Source organism: Brassica rapa, chromosome A02, assembly GCF_000309985.2.
Source record: "Brassica rapa cultivar Chiifu-401-42 chromosome A02, CAAS_Brap_v3.01, whole genome shotgun sequence".
Classification (NCBI taxonomy): Eukaryota; Viridiplantae; Streptophyta; class Magnoliopsida; order Brassicales; family Brassicaceae; genus Brassica; species Brassica rapa.
Window position 1 is genome coordinate 12,125,894 of NC_024796.2, and position 15,494 is coordinate 12,141,387.

The following is a 15,494-nucleotide window of genomic DNA, read 5'->3' on the forward strand; positions in this document are numbered from 1 at the left end:
CCACTGCCTTCTGCCTTCTTCCTTAAAGAGATAAGATGACTTTGGGGTTCAAGCGAAAGAAGAAGATGGTCCCGGCTAATCCTATAACCATTCATCATGGACGATGTTGTGGCGGTGCGTGTTTTCGGATCCAAAAATGAACAGATGAAAAAATCTTCTCAAAGCGGAGAATTGGGCAATGAAATGAAGGTCGATAGAGAGCAGATCGGACCCTCAAGGACAGGCGGAGAAGATTTGAGTGGTGATAAAGGTAGTCCCCATACCATATGCTTCTGTACAAGAATCATCAGTAGCTTAATATTGAATGCGGTCACATATCAAACTCGTTAGCTGCAGCCGTCAACATTGTTAACACTATTTTCCCTTTTATCTACACTATTATACCTAATGTATTGTTTTCTTTTTGTTTTTAATTATACCAAAATAATATTTATGAGTAGCGGATGCAGGCCCGGCTCATAAATTTAATGGACCCTGTGCATAATATATATAGTTTTCCACAAAAAAGGGCCTTAACTAGGTTTAACCAAAAAATAAAAGGGCCTTAATTATATTAGATTATCCAAAACAGGGCCCTAATTATAAAGAAAAATTTTGAAAAAAAAACTGGACCCAGTGCTTTTGCACCTCCCGCACACGTCAAGAGCCGGCACTGAGCGGATGAATGCTGTAACATAAGATATGATTCTAACAGTAATTTGATAAATTAGTGTGATAATATTTTAGTGATACACTGTCCCAAATTTGAGATTATAAAGCCGTGAGTAATTAGTCGATCAAGATTCATAATGAGAACAGAGGATGAGTTTTGATTCACCTGGAGATGATTAACTGCTAAATAATAAACATTTTTGTAGAAATAGTAAAAGTAATGAATTAGTGGCTTTAAGAAAAAGAAATCATGTTAAGAGTAAAATTTGTTATTTTGGTTTTGAATTTTCTTTAACAATATTTTAAGCCTTTAGAGTGGAGTGAAATAAAAATGGTTTTAAAACTCAATTAGAATTTCAACAAAGTTAAAGTTAAACCCCAATCGGAGACTATAACTCATTTGTCAACACTGACATAATGTTTAAGAAAATTGGGATAACAATGGAACACCCTCGTACGTTTCAAGATTTTGGTTGTTTTGCTAGCACATCAGCACTTGCTGCATCAAAGACTTGTTTACAATCCTGAATTGTATCAGTGAGACCTTCAAACTTGAGATTCAACTCATTCTTGCTGAGCACGTTATTAAAGTAGCCAAGAACAATTGTATAGCTTATATAAAGAATGACATTGCCTCTTCCAAAGATAATCTTCTTATAAACCCTTAGTGATTAGACCACATACTAATTTTGCTTTGTATTTTATTTCCTGACGAAATGATTTTATTATGTATTCGGCCAAGGAAAGAACAAAACAAAAAACAAAGAGCGGATCTCGTTCGGCAACATTAAAAGTTTAAAACTGAAAATGAAGAATTCAGAAAAAATAATATATATATATATAGAGAGAGACTTCCTCAAATAACCAATTACACGACTTGGTCTACAGATGGGCTATCATGGCCGGAGCGAAGGTGATCGGACGAACGTTCACCGATATTGTTCTTTTCAAGACACAACCAATCGAACGGTGATTTTATCGAACATGTCCGGTACGGAGGAGTTATGGAGAATGGTCTACGGTCTAACCGACCATCTTGGTCAAACCAATCATCTTGGTCAAACCGATCATCTTGGTCGAACCGTTCATAGTAGAAATAGTTTGCATCTGTCTCTAGGTTTCCGGTTCTGTACCCTCTGGCTGAACTCATCATCTGAGGAAACGTCACGTGGCATTTTGAAAAGCTTGGGTCCACGAGCTTATTGTGAATGTCTCGCGGTAACCTAAGCGTGAACCGGTCGAGATTCTCCTCATGTTGACCGGTCCATCCGGAATTGGTGAAAATCCCGGCTAAATTCCATCCGGTAGACATTGACCTACGTGGCATACTCTGGTTACATGTCAACGCCACTGAATCAATCAATCTTGCATCCGGAGAACCCAAAACCGTAGTCCGATCACCGGTTAATTCAGAACCAGGAGCACCATCAGCTAAACCGGGTATCTGGATAGAAACAACCGTCTCTCCCAGTACGGGGACGAGATTGGCGCGGCAAAGAGGACATGTGGCGTGAGACTGGAACCAAGCATCTATACAATCGGGATGGAACACGTGGCAACATTTAGGAATCAAACGCAGCGTTTCCTCGTCTTCAAACTCGTTTAAGCAAATAGGACACTCAAGGGCCTCTTTGATGATCATGAGCATCTTCACCGTTGAGTATCGGAACGTAGGAAAAGTCTCAATGACTGATGCGTCGATTCCACGCGCCTGTGGGCGGCTTAGAGAAAACCTGTTACCACCCGCGCCGACGGAGTTTGCGTTGTTCATTCCAGTGACTCGCTCGAGCCACTTACGGATACATATGGAGAAAAACCCGAGGGTGAAGAAAACGCTGACTAGGACAATCATGAGTATTACCATGTTTGGATCCAACCGGAAGCTTTCTCCATACATATCTGAATCGCCATCAGTGGCTTGAGCCGAAGTGTGGCCAGAGAAGAGTAGGAGACAGAGGTGTAGCTGTAATATCGAACCATGATGACCGGTGATTGAACGGGTGAGACCTCTGGGGTCCATGGACCAAGCTTTTGCCGGCTTGATGAGTCTCCAGTCCATGCAACAATCCTATCTACTTTTGTGTGTGTTTTAAGAAAAGAAAGAAACAATACTGGTAGTATGATCAGAGGAGATGCTAGGATAAGAACAAGAGAAACATTACTGAGATTTGAGGTTGCTCAACGGTTACAATGGGTCTTGTGGTAGGTTGGCTTTTGATGTTTGAACAATGTCACTATTTAAAAGATGTTTGCATCATTTATAATTAATATGTTATATACACTATCCATTTTCTAATAGATGATGTTTAGGATCATGCACATAAATTTAAAAACATTTATTTTATTTTTGAACCAAAAAATTATTAATTATCTATTTTAACGCTATTCAATCAATAAAGTAGAATATAAAATGTCATATAACATAAAATTTATTCATTAAAATTGAATTCTTCCTAATTTGGAATATATATTTTTTTCTAAAACGTCATATACCTTTTTAACAACGAATAAGTATAGAATAATATATAAATTATATGGCATGATTGTGATTTTCCAACTAGAAGCCGGGACGTCTTTTATCAATGAGACAACCAGTTAGTGCAAATGTCGCCAATACTTGTTAATGCCCGGCGTCTATAACATTTCAGTTCTTTCTTAACTGTGCAAGTCCTTTCTATTTTCCAAAGGATTTCAAGCCTATCCCACTTTATAAGTTAATGTATTTTTTGTTTTCGTTTTTGACAAAGTTTTTGCATGTTAATGTTTTTCACATTTAAAGTTTTAATTATTTTAGTTATATCAGTAGAAAGTAGTATCCATCAACTTTAATATATAAAGTTAAAATCACAATGATCTTACACAAATATTTTGATGTGTCTGTTGAATTCAATGATTTTATAAGATCAAGTACAAAGAATAACTCTTTTTATTGGCTTAAGAAAATAGTTCAAAACTTAAATTCTCAGACACAATTTCTAAAATTCATAAGTTATGCTACAACTTGTCATCTCGTTATATAGTAATCTAAATATTTCTAATCTTATTAGGTATTAGACATTTCCTTCTCCTAATCCATTTAAGCTTAAACCAACATTCTCTCTATTAATCTTAAACTTGAAAAATCTTTTGACACATCTTGAATCCCAATGAGATCTCTCATCTCCTTGAACCTGATCCTTCCATGTGTCTTCGTTAAAACATCCGCATTTTGCTTGCTACCAGGAACATGTTCGACTTCCACTTGTCCATTCTCAACGCATTCCCTTATGAAGTGATATCTTGTATGTATGAGTTTACTTCAACCATGGAAGACCGGGTTCTTTGTTAGAGAAATAGCTGATATATTATCAATTCTTAACCACGACCCCTTCACACGATGATCCAATCACTTCACCAAGTATATCTTGAAGCCATATTGTTTGTCTTGCTGCTTCGGTCTTGCCATAAAATCAACCTCACACGATGACAATGCGACTGTATCTTGTTTTTGTGAGCACCAAGTGATTGGTGATTCACCGAGATAGAAAATATGTCCAGTTGTATTTTTTCCATCATCTGGATCAATGTTATGGCTGATATCATTGTACCCAATCAGCTTTGTAACTTCGAATGGAGCATCCAAATGTTAATCCAAGACTTGTGGCTCATTGAAACTATCTCAGACACTGCTTCATTGCAGCACCATGAGACTCTTTAGGCGCATGCATGTATCAACTAAGTGATCCTACGCAATATGACGAATCTATTCGTGTGTGAAGAAAATATCTGAGACATCCAATATTTCTTTTGTACCCCTAGGCCTATATATCTTTCTCATCCTTACCTCTCGACAATTTTAAGCTGGACTCCATTGGCGTGTGTGCTAAGTTACAGTCCTTTAACTCTGCTTCTTCTAAGATCTTCGATGCATGTCGCCTTTGATTTAGCGTTAGACCTTCCTTGTATTGACATACCTCAATCCCAAGATAATATGTCAACTTTCAAGATCGCTCATCTCAAATTTGGACGCCATCTCCTTCTTAAACTTGTTGATAACATTCACACTTGTTCTGGTGACAAATAGGCCGTCTACATAAACAGCTACGAAAAGAAGTTTGCTGTTCACCATCTTTCGATATACTGAGAGATTTTTAGAACGCTTGTAGAACTGTAATTCCGTAAGTATTGCATTCAACTTATGGTTCCATGCTCTCGGTGCTTGTTTCAATCCACACAAAGCTTTGTTTAACTTGTAAACCTTGCTTTCACTTCCCTTTACTCCAAACCCCTCTGGTTGGGTAACATGCACAGTTTCTTTTAGTTCTCTATGAAAGAATGCAGTTTTTACATCAAGATGATGTACCTCCTATCCATGTGATGCTGGGAGATTGATAAGGAGTTGTACTGTCTCGAGTCGAGCTATGAGAGAAAAGAGCTCATCAAAATCAACACCATGACGTTGTACATACCCTTTGACGAGTCGAGCCTTGTATTTATTAATAATGCCATATGTGTTGCATTTTAGCTTGAAACCCACTTTAATCCTATTGTCTTTACCCTAAATAGAAGTTCGAAAAGCGTCCATGTTTCATTCTTCTCGATTGAAAGGATTTCATCTTCTCAAGCAAGTATACATTTCCTGTGTTCTTTTGCTTCCAAAAAAATCTCTTGTCTCGTTGTTTAGACACAATATTAATCTTTCTCATTCTTCTTATGCGAATAAGACATAGTCCTTAAGATATTTAGGCTTTACACTCTGCCTCTCTGTTCTTCTCAGCGGTACTTGAGGCTGTTCTGTTTCGTCTTCATGTGAAGTCACAAAATCATCATCTTCATTGTTACTGTGATGAGTTTCTTCATTAGTATTCTCGACTGGTTCTATGTTTGTCATCTCTCCTTCAATATCTTCTTGTATGCCTTGGTTTCCAAATCTTCCGAAAGTCAGAACAAAATTCCATTATTATCTTGTTATGTGTCGCTTGGTTCCAGTTCCATCCCTGGGTCTCGTCAAATACCACATCGCGGCTTACCACTATTTTCTGGGTTTTCGGTTCAAGTAATCGGTATGCTTTTGACCCTAGTTCTGTTCCTAGTTGAACAAGCATGTGTGATCTGTCATCTAATTTTCTTCAAATGCGGCTTCTCTATCTTTGCATATCCGTGGCACCCAAAAATTTGGAGGTGATCAATGTTTGGCTTCTTCATACAAAAAACTTTGTATGGAGTTTTATCTTTAAGAGATCTTGTGGCTATGCGATTTAAGATATATGTGGAATTTCGTATTTCTTCTCCCCATAGATAGTTTGGCATATGCATGTGTTTTAGTATACTTCTCGCCATCTCTATTAGGGTTCCATTTCCTTTTTCTACCCACCATTCTCTTGTGGACTGTAGGTAGCGGTGAGATGCCGCCTTATGCCGGAGATGTCACATAATGAGTTGAATTCATGTAATGTGAATTCTCTTCCTCTATCTGTCCTGAAGGTCTCAATACTCGTCCATGTTTCTTGCTCTACCAGACACTTGAGTTTCTTAAACTCGAAGGCGTTACTCTTTTCTTTCAAGAGAATTGTCCACATGTATCTTGAATAATCATCAGTGATGACGAAAACGTACTTATTTCCCTCTGGTGTGCTCGGTGTTATAAGTCCACAGAGGTCTCCATGCATGAGCTGGAGTGTCTTCGTTGCTCGATATGTAGTTGCTTAAAGAATGTTTCTTGTTTGTTTCCCTAGTAGACATGATGGAAAGATTTATTTTCAACATTCACTCGGAATTCTTTGAACAATTCCTTTCATATCATAGACTTTAGTACTTCAAGATTTATGTGTCCTAATCGAACATGCCATCTAGTTATCTCACTTATTGTTGCTAGGTGTAGCAACTCAATGTTTCATACTCCCATACAGACTTTATATAATCGATTTTTTGATGTATTTGTTTTGACAAGTAGTTTCCCATTGTGATCATGCATTGTTAGGTATTCTTTTCTCAATCTTATATCGCACCCTGATTCTGTATCTGGACCAAGACTTATAATGTTTCTTCTTAAATCGGGGATGAAATAGACATTGGTCATCTTCCTCGATTCGCCGTGCATGTCAGTAAATGATATCGTGCATTTTCCTTTATTATCTATGTGTGAGTCATCTCCAAATCTTACTTTTCCAGTGACTGTATTATCAAGTTTTGAAAAATACCTCCGTCTCCTAGTCATAGGATTGATGGGACCGTTGTCGAGATACCATATTCTTTCTTCACCGGTATATGTTTCAAACTTATCTGGTATGAAATTCTTCTCGTTTAGGCATACTACTGCGTGCATCATAAGCTCATCCGTACTTGTGTGTCGCTGTTATCAGTCTCCTAGATTTCTTGTAGCTTATGTAAGCGATCATGACAGTTAGACACAAAGTGACCTAACTTATCACAGTGAAAACACATTACCTCCGATGTGTCTCTTTCTCCATTAAACCGTCCATGACCTCTTCCCCTGTAATAGAAACACCCTCCTCGAACTCTGTTTCTAAAGTCTCCATTGTAATCTCAACTTGATTGACCGTTTTGAGTCTCCATGTTTGCATACATTAGTTTACTTTGATCTTCTTGGGGTTCTTCTTCATTGAAGAAACATTCTTCGAAGGCCTTTAGACGCCCTATGATATCATCGAAACTGGTGGTATTAAGATCTAGCACTTGTTCTAGTGAAGCCACAATATGTATATACTTCTTGTGAGAGAGTACTTTGGGGTTTTTTTTAACTGGCTTAGATTCCTCAATACTTACTCCTAGGACTGCAGATTTTGATGATATTTCGGCTAACTTTCCTCCAAATTCATCGATTGTCCCAGTGTCTTTCATTTTGAGACGATCAAATTCCTTCATTAGTGTTTGCAATCTAACTTCTTTTACTCTTTCTGCTCCTACATGCTTTGCCTTAATTGCTTCACATACTTTCTTTGAAGTATCAAGTTCTTCGACTTGTAAGATAAACGTCTCGGGTATGGATTGGAACAATAAAGCGATGGACATGTCTTCTTGTCTCCTTCGATTGATTATGTTTGATTATGTTTCTATAACTTCCTAGACCTTGTGTACTTTAAGTGACACCTTCATCCTCATAGCCCACACCGTATAATTTTTTGAGGTAAGCATCGGACATTGAATTAAGGATGATCTTCCAATGTCTTTTGTTTTCACGACTATATCACTCATCTCTTCCTGAAGCTCTGATACCATTTATTGAATTCAAAGATTGTATAAGATTAAGTATAAAAATAACTCTCTTTATTAGCTTAAGAAAATAACTCAAAACTAACCGTATAATATCTAGTGAAAAATATTAATCAACCATTAGACCAACAGTACTAATTCACTTCTTTTTTTATAAAGAATTTACATTCATTGTACTAGTTAGAATTCTGTAAATTTATGTAAATATTTGTAAATACATCTTTATCCAATCACTGTTACATACAGAAATGTTCAGATAGAGACTCTTAACAGACCTTTCTATTTTTTCTTTGTTAAGATAATCAACAAGAGCATGGATCAACCTATCGACATTTTAAGAACATAAACCTGTGAATTGGAAAACGACGTGATGACAAGTCCAGGAACAGACCTAGGTGGGGCAAGTGCCACACGCATAAGTTTTACTTTCATTCATATTATTGAAATCAAGAAACTCAAATGGTCTTATCTTAAGAGATTTTTAATGTCTCATGCATTTTTGGCTGAAAATTTTGTTATTTAATAGTGTGTGCTCCCTCTTGTAATATTCTCTAGATCCGCCTTTGTGGACATGGGATGAAACACGATGCAGAGCCAGATTAGTGATCGCTTATTAGTTATTAATTTAATTTTGCAAGTCAACGTGAAATTTTCATGCGTAATGGCGATATAAACCTATTCTGAAAAATACAAATCGTTTTTAACTCTTATTTGACCAATAAACTACAATTATAATTATGTGACACTGTTGGTTTAAGCTCAATGTTTTTAACTCTTATTTGACCAATAAACTACAATTATAATTATGTGACACTGTTGGTTTAAGCTCATGCGTAATGGCGATATAAACCTAGATTTGGGTTTTATTTTTCATTGAATAATTTTTTTATTTCATGAGAACTTGATTTTCGTTTCATGCTTTCATTTATTTGGTTTTCTTTCGATCAATAACTATGTTTACCTTTCACTTGATTTTGAATGATTACATTTGATGTTCCTTTTTTTTTTTTTTTGAACCGATTTTATTTATGTTTTGGTTACAAAATAGGTAGAAATCAAGTATTTTAAAACCAAAGAACCGATTTTAGTTATTTTTTTGTTACAAAGTAGATATAAATCAGGTACATTTAAACCGAAGAACCGATTGGGACCCGAACCCGAAAGTACATCGGGTTATACCGGTTCTTTGAAGATTTACTAAACCCGACCCGAACCCGATAGAACCCGAACCGGTCCCGAACCGAATTTTCATATAACCCGAATGGAGCTGATTTTGATAAACCCGAAAAACCGAAACCCGATTGGACTAAACCGAAACTCGATTGGGACCCCAAATGCCCATGCCTAGATGCAACTAAAATTTAATCTATTAATTTAAAATCTTATTTAAAATTTGCCAACGTAATTAAACATGTTGTGACTAAATATAAAAACATGCTTCATATACCATTATACTTATTAAATAAATAATTTATTTATTTTCACTTAATAATTAGTTATGTCAAATGACTCAACCGATTTAAATTTTCCTTATCAGATCACCCGGTCACTGAATTATACAGTTACTTATTCTGAATTATTTGTTTTAACCTAAAATTTATTTTCTTGATGTTTGAATCATCCAAAGTAACTCATTCTATAATTTTTGTTTCTTATGAAATACACAAACACATGAATTTGTTACTTGATTTTTACACTATCATCCCTTTATGTTCTAAGACATATCCAACCATGACACCAAATTTAATGTTAAATCAAATTTAGTGATTTGGTATCATACATTTTTTGTCATCTCCAACATAACACTAAATACTACACCAAGAATAATATTATATATTATTTAATGTATTTAGTTTTAATAATTTTCATATTTTTATTATTTGTAACTGATAAATAGTTATTTATCACACATAGATATTATCTTTTTAAATTTTTGTAATTTTATGTCTATAGAATTTATTTACATTTATATTTTGTGGTTTAACAATATTATATTTTTTACGCATTTGTTTTATATAAAATATTATATTAAAATTACAAACTATTAATTATGAAAAGCACATAACAAAATAATATACTCATCTTATGTTTTGAGTGTTTATTTCAAATTTAATATGCATTTTAATATTATCCAGCTTATATTATTAATTTATATATTTTTTAAAATGCTAATTAAAATTTTATATTATTAAAAATAAAATATAATTTTTTTATGATATTTTACTTTTTTTACAATATAAAGTAAATAATAACAGTCATTTAATGATTTCTTACTTCAATATAAAATAAAAATATTTTAATTTTGTAAAAATAATTTAAAAATACAAATAAGACAGTATATTTATGTTTATATATGAACAAATTAATAATAATAATTGAACTATATTATTAAATGAAACACAATAAAATATGTATATTAAATATTTGTTGTAATGAATAGTCTTGCACTGAATTTGGTGTAACACCATATATACCAAATTAGGTGAAATATTGTAATTTTTGTGTGTTCCATCTTAGATTTAAAAATATATCAAGTTTGGTGTTTTAGTATCCCATTGAAATTGGCCTTAACATTAATGACATTTCTTTAGTGAAACTTAGTTTCTCAACGTTTGAATCAAAGTAACGCGTATTAGGCTTTTGTTCCTCATGGAAAACATGAAAACATGAATCTAATACTATAGCATTATCACTTAATTTTCAATCATATATGTTTGGTGTAAAAATTCATAGATATTTGAAAGTTAATTTTTGATTACTTCATACGAGATATGAAGTATAACGAAATATAAACACATAACAGAAAGTTAATATATTAAATTCTAATATATGCCAAAATATTAAGCCTAAAGTTAATATATTAAATTCTAATGTATACACCCATTTAAAAAATGAATACCTTAATCAGTTACTTCTATCTAAATCTTAATAAAAACAAATATATTCCTAACAATCTGGCTAAATTATATACTTTCCTTAAGATATTTGAGTAATATAAGACACATTAATAGTTTAATTTAGTTGAAATTATAAAAATAAATTAAAATATCTTTGCAAGTATTTAAAATTGTTTTTGGAATAACATATATTCATGTAAATCTTTAGTATTACTATATTTTCGAAATTTTAAACTAACCAAAAACTAATCTAAACTCTATAAATATAGGATTTAAGTCATCGACAGTTCCCACTCACAAAAATCCACACAAACAAATCGCCTAAACCTTTTTCCATGGCTTCCCTTATTCCCATAACCTTTCTTATAAATGTTAAGCCATTCAAAACTGGAAGCTATTCATGCATTTTTAATTATTCTATCATTTTTATTTTATTTTCTAATAATATTAATATAGATTAAATTATTTCTGTTGAAGCACTTTATGCTATTGAGTAAGGTTTAAAGGCTTTTATATCTAGGTTTGGGATTCGGAACTCAGACTATTTTCTTGCATATCATAGGATGCAAGTTTTCAGGTTTCCAGACTACCATAGGCAGATCCTTTCGTTGTGGCCGTTTACTGTACAGAGAGCCTTTCCATCGAGAATGTCGTACATGTAGAACCATCCGTCGAAGTGATTTGGAGAGAGGTTCATCGTGGAATCATTATATGTGGAACTGTACATCAATATCGCATATGTGGCATTTGGTTAATGATAATGTCTAATTGAGTTAGAGATTATACGATGATGTAATGTATGCTATCTGTGTTAAAAAAAAGATATAAAAAGATTAAATTATTTCTTTGTTTCATATTTACCCATTCAAGTTATGTTCATTTGTCAAATATATTATTTTATTATATTCAAACTATTTAATTTATTTTTAAAACTATAAATCTATGTATTTAAAATATATTATGTTCATATGTGTCAGACTAAAAAAAATTAAACTAAAAAATTACAATAATTTGTTTTGTGAAATATAATTTTTTATATTGTTTGATAAATATAATTTCCAACTACACATATAGTGATAATGTTAAATTATCAACTATAATTCAATACCCATTCAAACAATCTAATTTATTCAGGAAAAACAAAAAAAACAATTTACACCAAATGTGTAAATATCATCGAATAAAAAAATTAAAATTTTACAATTTAAATTTTAAATTTAAATAAAAATAATCACGCAGAACCGCGCGGAATAGAATTTAGTAGAGAATTATAGTCTCAGTCTAATACATCTTGGTTATTAGTTGTCTTAATAACTTTAAGCTTACGTAATGTTTTGTGGTAACAATAAGCTTACATAATTTTCTAGATTAAATTTTATTATTTCAACAATATTTTTTTTGACATCTATTTCGACAATAGGTTTTGGGGATGTTAGTGAGAATTTGATGTATTGTGACTATTTCAATCTTGAAGTTATTGATTTATAGATTTTCACTTTCTCATTAAAATTTAGTGTTATTAGTTTGATAATTTTATAATTCTATAAAAAATTATTTTTATTCAAAAGTTTTCGATTTTAATAATTTTATAAATATTAAAATTAGAGTTATTGAGAGTTGTTTTAACATTTTAACTCAGTAAACAAGATTTGAAAATACTACATATACTCCTTGGATTCTTAAATAATTATAATATTTTATTGTTGCAGATTTTAACAATATACAAAATCTCTCCAACTATTTCTAAATTTAACAAATATATCAAATTTTAAAATTATCAAAATTTATATAAATTTAAGTTCCACTAACACCTCCTTTTATATACATGAGAAGCTGGTCTCATAACGATGCCATTAGCATAAACCACCAAAGTTCATGTTCTCTCATTCATAATCATATTCAAATAATTTTAACTACACCATTTTATAATTTATTTTGTATTCATAAATTATTAGACTATTTTTAAGAATCGAAAACCTAGATCTGATGTAAAACCTTTAATTCTTTTATCGCTGGACCAAAGAAATTTCATTTTTGGGATAAACAAAAAATAGATTTTGAGGCGAAATTCAAACTATTTCTCGAAACAATAAAATAGAGTATTTTTTTATATTGGTCTAAAGCTTAGCCGCATTACGTTGTACTGATTTGGGGGACTATCTAGGAATATCGTGATGCATTCGAACAAACAACCACAATTATTAGAAAATTTTCATTGCTGGGATAGAGACGAGCGGAGTATCTAACACACTGAAAAATAAATTAAAGAGGTACCAATTCTCATTTCAAGAGTTTATAAAAAGATTTCAGATACCATCCTTTCACATCTCAATTTTTTTTAGGTTTAAACTAAAAAAAATTTGTGGAAGCATCATAGCCTACTAGTTAAATTTTAAAGACTTCTACATTCAGGTATGAGATTCGAAATCCAGACTATGTAATTTCTTGCAGATTACAGGAAATCCATGTTTCAAGTTCCGCAGAAAACGATTTATTAAATAATTATGCAAACTACGAAAGAAACGTTACAAATGATATTCAACATGGTGCAGGTAAATCTGGTCAGTCGTGGATCTTTATAGCACGGCTCATGTGATGTAATTAGGCGTAGATCCTTATAAGGCATGTAATATTATCGGTTGTCGAATCTTCGATGTAATTTTTCTCATATCATAATTATATTATCATAATAAATCAGCGTTAAGAAAAAAACAAAAAAAATTAGTTATATACTAGTTTTTTTAAAAATAATTGACCCGCAGAAAAAAAAAATCAAAGAGCGGACCTCGTTCCGCAAAATTAAACTGAACATACAGAATGCGAAAATAAAAATAAAATATGTAGTAAGAGTTCCTTAAACAACCAACTATGCGACTTTGATCTACACAGTCAGATGGCTAGCGTTGCCGGCACGAAGGTGATCCGACGAACGTTCACCGATGTTGTTGTTTGATGAACGTTCACCAATGTTGTTCTTTCCAAGAAACAACCGATCGAACGGTGATTTCATCGCTAGAAGCAAACCTTTTGGTGTACCAGCACGCACCTGATCACCACTGCCACCCGGAGACGTATTGATCGAACCTGTCCTGTACGGAGGAGTCATGGAAAATGGTCTACGGTCTAACCGACCACCTTGGTCAAACCGTTCATAGTAGAAATAGTTTGTGTCAGTCTCTAGGCTTCCGGTTCTGTACCCTCTCGCTGAACTCATCACCTGAGGTAACGCCACGTGACCTTTTGAAAAACTTGGGTTCACTAGCTTATTGTAAATGTCTTGCGGTAACCTAAGCGTGAACCGGTCTAGATTCTCTCCATGTTGACCAGTCCAATCAGAATTGGTGAAAACTCCGGCTAAGTTCCATCCGGTAGACAAAGACCTACGTGGCATACTCTGGTTACCGGTTAAGGCCACTGAGTCAATTAATCTCGCATCCGGAGAACCCAAAACCGTAATCCGATCACCGGTTAACTCAGAACCGGGAGCTTCATCCGCTAAACCGGGTATCTGGATAGAAACAATCGGTTCTCCCGGTACGGGGACGAGGTTAGCGCGGCAAAGAGGACACGTTGGGTGAGACTGAAGCCAAGCATCTATACAACCAGGATGGAACACGTGGCAACATTTAGGAATCAAACGCAGCCTTTCAGCGTCTTCGAACTCGTTTAAGCAGACAGGACACTCAAGGGCCTCTTTGCCAATCCTAAGCGTTTTCACCGTTGAGTATCTGAACGTAGGAAAAGTCTCAATGACAGACGCGTCAAGTCCACGCGCCTGCGGGCGGCTCAGAGAAAGCCAGTTTCCGCCGGCATCAGCGGGGTGTGTGTTGTCCATCCCCATGACTCGCTCGAGGCACCTACGGATATATACGGAGAAGAACCCTAGAGCGAAGAAAACGCTGACGAGGACGATCATGAGTATTGCCATGGTTGGGTCGAACCGGGAGCTTTCTCTATACATATCTGAACCGCCGTGAGTGGCTTGAGCCGAAGCTTGGCCGGAGAAGAGTAGGAGAAAGAGGTGTAGCTGTAAGATCGAACCATGATGACCGGTGATTGAACGTTTGAGACTTATTCTACCTTTAGGGTTCATGAGGACAAAGCTTTAGCCGGTTTCGTCTCCGGTCTATGCACAAATCCTATATATTTTTTGTGTTTGAAGAAAAGAAAAATATTGGGATGATGATCGAAGGAGATGATACGATAAGAACAAGAGGAACATTAAGAGCTACTGTAATTTGAGGTTGCTCAATGGTTACAATGGGCCTTTTGTGGTTGGTAGGTTGACTTTGAAGGTTGAACAATGGTACTATTTAAAAGATGTTTGCATCATAACCAATTAATATGTTATATATAACATTTGTATAAATTATATGACATTATCGTGATCTTTCCATCAAGAAGTTGAGATGTCTTTTATCAGTGAAACAGCCGGTTACTGAAAATATTGCGTTGATAATTACTTGTTAATGCCCGGGATAACTTCAAGCCTATCGCACTTTTTAAGTTAATGTATCTTCACATTTAAAATTTTAGTTATGTCAGCAAACAGTAGTCCATCAACTTCGATATACATAATTTTAGATTTTGATGTATCACAGGATCATAATGGTAAACTCTAGAATAACATGAGATGGTGGTTTATTGGTCAAATAATAGTTAAAATGGATTTGTATTTTTCACTATATGGGCTTCTAACGCAGTTACGCGTGAAGGTTTCAAGTTGACTAGCAA

General features: G+C 34.0%; 2 protein-coding genes across 2 annotated transcripts; both read right to left on the bottom strand.

The window, feature by feature from the left end:
• Window positions 1–663: 663 nt before the first annotated feature.
• LOC103853375 (RING-H2 finger protein ATL11-like) lies at window positions 664–8,618 on the bottom strand. The gene has a single exon (XM_033285019.1). It carries the CDS (start codon window positions 2,708–2,710, stop codon window positions 1,520–1,522), a length of 1,191 nt encoding a protein of 396 aa, XP_033140910.1. The 5' UTR covers window positions 2,711–8,618; the 3' UTR covers window positions 664–1,519.
• Window positions 8,619–10,582: 1,964 nt separating this feature from the next.
• On the bottom strand, window positions 10,583–14,906 carry LOC103852760 (RING-H2 finger protein ATL11-like). The gene has a single exon (XM_033285018.1). The coding sequence runs from the start codon at window positions 14,851–14,853 to the stop codon at window positions 13,642–13,644; it is 1,212 nt and encodes a 403-aa protein (XP_033140909.1). The 5' UTR covers window positions 14,854–14,906; the 3' UTR covers window positions 10,583–13,641.
• Between the last annotated feature and the right edge of the window lie 588 nt (window positions 14,907–15,494).

What these genes read in the sequence shown, in the direction of transcription:
- LOC103852760 (XM_033285018.1), bottom strand. Translation starts at nt 14,853, where the DNA reads ATGAACCCTAAAGGTAGAATAAGTCTCAAACGTTCAATCACCGGTCAT.
- LOC103853375 (XM_033285019.1), bottom strand. Translation starts at nt 2,710, where the DNA reads ATGGACTGGAGACTCATCAAGCCGGCAAAAGCTTGGTCCATGGACCCC.